This window comes from Strongylocentrotus purpuratus, unplaced genomic scaffold (genome assembly GCF_000002235.5).
Source record: "Strongylocentrotus purpuratus isolate Spur 01 unplaced genomic scaffold, Spur_5.0 spur5_scaffold_5, whole genome shotgun sequence".
Classification (NCBI taxonomy): Eukaryota; Metazoa; Echinodermata; class Echinoidea; order Camarodonta; family Strongylocentrotidae; genus Strongylocentrotus; species Strongylocentrotus purpuratus.
Window position 1 is genome coordinate 14168782 of NW_022145611.1, and position 7374 is coordinate 14176155.

At 42.0% G+C, this 7374-nt stretch overlaps 1 protein-coding gene across 1 annotated transcript; it reads left to right on the plus strand.

Annotated features, from left to right (window-relative positions):
- Positions 1-383: 383 nt before the first annotated feature.
- LOC115929512 lies at positions 384-5666 on the plus strand. Its single transcript, XM_030998613.1, has one exon. The coding sequence runs from the start codon at positions 384-386 to the stop codon at positions 5664-5666; it is 5283 nt and encodes a 1760-aa protein (XP_030854473.1).
- Positions 5667-7374: the final 1708 nt, after the last annotated feature.

Consider the following 7374-nt stretch of genomic DNA (forward strand, 5'->3'; position numbering starts at 1 on the left):
CGTATGGAGCAAGTCAGATCACGGGTTCAAATATTAAGGCGCCAGTCAGACGAATGAGAGAACAAGAGAGATTTTACAAGATGGCAATATCTAAATTATGGCACCTACATTAGTTGAAAGACCAAGCTGTTTCACTGCTGATGAGGTCTAAGGTCTATGTGCGTGAAGTCACCTGAATTCTGAACAGAGAACGAAACCAAGTAATAGATGACATGGATCCATATTATGCACCCTCACAGTTGAATGGAGAAGATGTAAGGCAAGAGAGTTATCTTTTGCAAGATGAAGATCCTTTTATGCCCCAAGGCCAAGCATCAAGTTTGGAGAGTGAAGATCAGCATGTAGCACAATCAGGAAATAGGCCTAGAGTTAATAGACCCAACATGGCTGCCCCAAGGGAGAGTCCTGAGAGTATGAATGGAACAACAGACCATATATCTGCCGCTGCTGGAAATATGATAGACCCAATGATAATTTGTATGCAGCAGCAAAACCAACTTATGCAAATGTTGGTTCAGTGCAACATGAGAGCATCGTTGCCATCACCACAGGTAAAACCATTTTGTGGTAACCCACTGGAATACAGGTCGTTTATTAAGTCCTTTGAGCATGCTGTAGAGTCCAAAACTGCAGATAACACAGATCGCCTGTATTACCTGGACCAATACACTAGAGGGGAAGCAAACTCCATTGTCAAGAGCTGTATGTATGGACCAAGTGAAGCAGGCTACCTAAAGGCAAAGGAGCTGCTAAGGAAAAAGTTTGGAGATAAACATAAGATAATGGAAGCTATGATGAATAAAGCTTCACAATGGCCTGAAATCAAGTCAGAAGATGGAGAGGAGCTTCACAAGTACTCCACATTCATAACAGAGTTGCATAACATGGCGATAGATTTGAACATGGAAATGGAAGTGAATCACACACAAAATGTAAAGATGGTCATAGGAAGGTTGCCTTTTAAGTTGAGAGATAAGTGGAGGTACAAAGCTGATGACATTGTAGAAGAACGGCAAAGGAGAATTACATTTGGTGATGTGCAGGCCTTCATTGCCAAACAGACCAGGATTATGACAAACCCAGCCTACGGGGACCTGAAATACACACAGTCACAGAGTCAGGGAAGAACACCTGGAAGGCTTGGAAAGTCTGCAGCTCCACATAAAGCCAGCCTTAACACGGCTATGAGACAAGACACAAAGACAAGTGGCAATGGTCAAGAGTCTGCACATACAGCCAGCAATGACACAACTATGAAAGTTGGAATAATGGAAGGAGGAAAAGAAATCTGCACTTTCTGTAATGATGAGAGCCACCAAATCGAGGAATGTAAGATGTTATCATCACAGCCTTATGATGACAGGATAACCTTCTGTAAGAAAACTGGGCTATGTTTCAGCTGTCTAAAGAAGGCCAGGCATATTGCCAAAGATTGCAGAAGGAAATTAAAATGCAGCAAATGTAACAGACTGCATCCGACAGCATTACACAGAGACTGGAAGGGTAATTCTAAAAGTAACAGTCAAGATAGCAACAATGCTGACAGACAACATGTCAGACTGCAGCCCCAAGAGGCAGAAGCATCGTTCACCCCTTCAGTAGTGACACAGATAAACAATCATGAAAATGATGATGGAAATGTAGATGATGGCCAACAAGCAACGGCAAGGAATATCAAGTGCAGTTATATTGATTCCAGAGCTGAGTCAGCTGACGTACTACCTGGAATAGTCCCAGTGCTGATTCGTTCACAAGACACACAGGTCCAACTGAAGACATATGCATTGATTGATTCAGGAAGCAATGCAGTATTTTGCACGGATGAATTGGCAAGAGACCTAAAGGTTAAAGGGAAAAAGATGAACATTCACATGTCAACCATGACAGATGAGAAGGTGGTGTCAAGCCATATCATAAGTAATCTGGAAATTACTGATTTACATGGACAGAACAGCATAAACCTTCCTGAAGTATATGCTCGAGAGCAGATACCAGTGTCAGAAGATGACATACCAAGAGAAGGAGACCTCGTGAAATGGCCATACCTTCAAGACATCCAGCTACCGACCTCAGATGAAGATGTGCATGTTGGTCTGTTAATAGGAAGTAACATTCCAAGGGCCATGGAACCAGTCGAGGTCATAAATAGTGAAGTACCTAACGGCCCTTTCGCATGTAAGACAGCTCTTGGCTGGATAGTGTACGGAGCAACTAAGGATCAGGCCAAGCAACATACAATTCATTCTCACAGAGTAAAGGCCAAGACAAACATAGATCAACAACTCGAAAGTCTGTTCAATCAGGACTTTAATGAGCGAATTATCAACGACAAACAAGAGAAGTCGCAAGAGGACTTGTCCTTCATCAAGAAAGTTGAAAAGTCAATTAAGCAGCAAGATGATGGACATTTTGAAATTGGTTTGCCTATGAAAAGAGAGGAAGTTAAACTTCCTAACAATAGGAGTCAGGCAACGCAGAGGGCGGCTCACTTGAAGAAAAGGTTTGAGAGGCAGCCAGATTTCAGACAGGACTACACCGAATTTGTGACCAAGATGCAGAACAAAGGTTATATGGAGAGGGTGCCCGAACATGAAACCAAGAGGGATGATGGCCGTGTTTGGTATTTACCACACCATGGAGTCGTACACCCACAGAAGAAGAAACTTAGAGTCGTCTTTGACTGCTCGGCCGAATTTGGAGTGTTCTGTCTCAACCGAGAGCTGTTACAGGGGCCGGATCTAACTAACACACTGTTTGGAGTTTTGACAAGGTTTCGGCAAGACAAAGTGGCCTTGATGGCGGATATTGAAGGCATGTTTTCGCAAGTTCGAGTACCCAAAGACGACAGAGATCTCCTTCGCTTTCTTTGGTGGGAGAAAGGAGACATTGAGCAGCCCTTGACTGACCATAGAATGAAAGTACATGTATTCGGAGCAGTATCATCCCCATCATGCGCTAACTTTGCGCTGAAGAGAGCAGCTCAAGAACAAGCAGACAGTTTCTCAAATGAAGTCACAAGCACAATTCAGAAGAATTTCTACGTAGATGACTGTTTGTTCTCAACTCCCAGTGTACAACGGGCAGTTAAATTGGCAACAGATGTAACAGCTGCATGTGAAGGGAGAGGATTTCATCTTACCAAGTGGGTTTGTAACGAGCCAGAGGTAATGAAGACGATTCCAGAAAAGGAAAAGGCAAAGAGTGTTCAAGATCTGAGCTTAGACAACAAGAATCAAGTCACAGAAAGGGCCCTTGGCATCATATGGTCCACAAGTGAAGATACATTTGGTGTCAAGATAGATCTGAAGGCCAAACCGCTGACAAGAAGGGGGATTTTATCCACAGTGAGTTCTGTGTTTGACCCTTTGGGCTGTGTATCACCAGTGGTGCTGCCAGCAAAACAGCTCCTACAGACATTGTGCAGATCTCAACTAGGATGGGATGCAGAAATTCCAAGTGAGCTGATGAGGAAATGGCTACAATGGAGGACTGAGTTACCAAAGCTCATGCAATTCAAGATGGAACGATGTCTGAAGCCAGACGGCTTCGCACCACAATCAGTCACCCTGCATCATTTCTCCGATGCGAGCGAAAAGGGCTATGGTGTTGTCTCATACCTCAGATGGGAGAATGAAGACGAGGTACGGATGAAATTCTTGACAAGTAAGGCAAGAGTGGCACCATTGAAAGAGGTGTCCATTCCCAGAATGGAGTTGACAGCAGCGAATGTAGCAGTGAGGATAGACCATATGATCAAGCAGGAGCTAGATATTCCTATTGAGGAAACATACTTCTGGACAGATAGTCAGACTGTACTTGGATACATCAATAACAGTACTGCTAGATACAAGACTTTCGTGGCAAATAGACTAGCCGTGATTCGTGATGGATCAAAGCCTTCTCAGTGGCGATATGTCGAGTCTTCGCTCAATCCAGCAGACATATGTTCGAGGGGAATAACAGTGGACAAGTTTCTTGAACTTGAATATTGGAAGGATGGACCAGCTTTCCTTCGGCACCCAGAGAAGGAGTGGCTTGCAACGAGTGAAGTCCCTCATTGCAAATTGATAGATGAGTTGGAAGTAAAGAAATCCTGCCTTGCCACTGAAGTTACCCCAGAGAAAGAAGTGCCAAACCACACTCATGAAGTGATTCATCACTACTCAGACTGGATTAGGATGAAGAGAGCAGTGTGTTGGCTGAGAAGATTCATAAGATGGATCACATTGAAATCTGAGGCCAAAGATGTGTCCGAAGGTGACAGTTTGAAAGGACGGATTACACTCCAGGAAATGGACGCAGCTGAGATGGTGATCCTGAAGTTTGTGCAAAAGGAAAATTTTGCACAGGAAATCAAATGTCTGGAAAGCAAGGACCCCTCTGGGGTACAAAGAGGAAGACAGAAACCAGGAGTGAAGAAAACCAGTCCAATCTATAAGCTTGATCCAGTGCTTGATGAGGGACTGTTAAGAGTGGGAGGAAGACTCCAGAAGAGTTCCCTACCAGACAATGCAAAGCACCAAGTAATTCTCCCAAAGAAAGGGCATGTCTCAAAGTTGATCCTGGAGAATCTACATAAAATGTCAGGACATATGGGGAGGAATTACATGCTGTCCAGCCTTCATCAGAAATACTGGATGCCCAGTGCCAATGCAGCTATCAGGAGAATGATCAGCAGCTGTATTTCTTGCAGACGCCATAGAGCTAAGATTATGCAACAGAAGATGGCAGATCTGCCAGCTGATCGAGTGAGACCTGATGAACCCCCCTTTACGAAGGTTGGAATTGATTACTTTGGACCATTGGTGGTGAAGAGAGGGCGATCAGAGGTAAAAACATATGGAGTGATGTTCACCTGCTTAGCTATCAGGGCAATACATATAGAGAAGGCCGAGAGTCTGAGCACTGACTCATGCATTGCTGCCATTAGGAGATTCATCGCCAGACGGGGAACAGTAAAAGAAATGAGGTCAGATAATGGCACAAACTTGATCGGAGCACAAAGAGAACTAAAACGTGAGATTGAGAACTGGAATCAGGCTCAGATCAGTGATGCTATGTTGCAGCGCAACATCCAGTGGACATTCAACCCTCCGGGTGGCTCCCATCACGGTGGCGTGTGGGAGCGTCAAATTCGTACTGTGAGGCAGGTGCTCTTCAACTTGGTTAGGCAACAAAGACTGGACGATGAAGGTTTACAGACCTTCCTGTGTGAAGCTGAAGGTATCATCAATGGGAGGCCTATAACCAAAGCCTCAAATGACCCCAACGACTTGGAAGCATTAACGCCAAACCATTTGCTTCTGATGAAGTCCCAACCAGCACTACCTCCGACAATAACTAGAGAAACTGATATCTATGTAAGAAGAAGATGGCGACAGGTCCAGTACATGTCGGATCTGTTCTGGCGCAGATGGACGAAGGAGTATCTACCCCAGTTACAGCAAAGGCAGAAGTGGGTGGAGCCACATCGCAATCTTCAGGTGGACGACTTGGTGCTCGTGGTAGATCAGACAATACCACGAAACTCTTGGTTGCTGGGCCGAGTTACTCGAGTACTTCCTGATGCTGAGGGCTTGGTTCGAAGAGCAGAGGTGAAGACGAAATTGGGCGTCTACTTAAGGCCGATCAGCAAGCTGTGCTTCATATTGGAAGGGGACGCGTAAGCAGAACGAGTTATTTGACACCCACTGGATCAATGTGAAATCGTTTTTTGGAAACCATTTGTTTTGTGAATATCGAGCTTGTGAAATTTGAAATAGAAAGAGAAACCGCCACAAGTTTTTTGTGAAATTAGAAATGGAGATCATTTACCTTTTCGCAATGGAGGAGCTTAATTGTTCGCCAAATCACCTTCACACCTTTGAAAATGATATTTGTTGATATTGGAGCCTACAAGTGAAATTTGATCTTTTTTGTGAATCGCCTGTATCACCGCTCAGCTAAAATTGGATCAATGTGAAATCGTTTTTGGAAACCATTTGCTTTGTTGATATTGGAGCCTATTTTAATTTTTGATCTTTTGTGAATCGCTTGTATCACCGTTCAGCTGAAATTGGATCAATGCAATTTGCCATTAATGAAAACAAATATGTTTTGATTTGCAAAACATAATTTGTGAAAAGGAAGCATTTCTACAACGTTTAAAGTTTATAAAATTGGTTTTAATACCACAAGGAATTACATTTGAAAAGCCAGTTGTGCCTGGATTTGGATATCATCACGTTTGTTTTGAAATTTGATGACCATCAAGAGCTCACTTTGATTCTTTCGCGAAGAGAGGAGCACGTTTATCGCGATAGGCTCAAGTTTACATGGAGAGACTGAAAGTATGTACTGTAATCCTGTGCATATGGAGCCATAACATTGAGGTCTGATAATATTAGCGAGCCAAGTGGACATGGACATAATTGTGCTACGCTTGTTTGAACAGAACTATGAAAAACTCTAACAGAAGACTGAAAGAAACTCTGTTTAAGATGCATGAAAGTTATAATTGTTTTTTTTGGAAACAAATTTGTCTAAGTTTGGTGTACTGTACCAATCCCATCATTTGTTTTGATGTAAAGTTAAAGAGCAAAAGGAAATTCATACAAGTTATTTATATCATGCTACATTTCACAATAATTGATTAATGCTTGTAAGATTGATTTCTTGTTGTTGCTTGGAAACAGGTCTACTCGTTTTTCAAAATTTATGACTGACGTATTTTGGAATGAAGACATTTCTGAATTGCATTTTTGAGTATTTTGGGGGGCAAAATTTGGATAAAATGGCAGTCACTAAAGAAATTTTGGTATTCATGTATAACCACTAAAATATAGAGTATCAAACAGCTAATTGTCACACATACCAGTACAGTATTTCATTTCGCTTTGGTTTTTCAGTGTAATTTACATACACTGTACATGTATCTTTAATCAAGGAATTTCCAAGCAAGTTGACAGACATTTTTGAGGACTAAATGGAACATCTTTTTTTGTAATGATAATTTGTTCCTTTTAATACAACTTGTGCATGATTCTGATAAGTTGTAATATCTTTGAAATCAACAGACATATTTTGGAAACCATGACAATAAGTTTAGAAGGTTAGCAATGTTCTGTAAATCATGATTTGGGTTTCTTGATGTGTTGCCAACATGAGGATTGTAAGGGTTGTTTTTCTTTTTAAGATTCTGGGTATTAAATGCCATATGCTCACAGTAAAGGCAAATGCAGTGTGTATCTGAGTTTTGAATCAAAAGTTATATATTCAGACCACAAGACATTGCCAGTTGTCTTGAAAGTGTTAAGAGGTGTTGTTTTTAACGACTTTCATGTTGTTCAATGCAAAGTGCATGAATTTAATTAAGTTGAAATTACAAACATCAAG

What these genes read in the sequence shown, in the direction of transcription:
- LOC115929512 (XM_030998613.1), top strand. Translation starts at nt 384, where the DNA reads ATGGCTGCCCCAAGGGAGAGTCCTGAGAGTATGAATGGAACAACAGAC.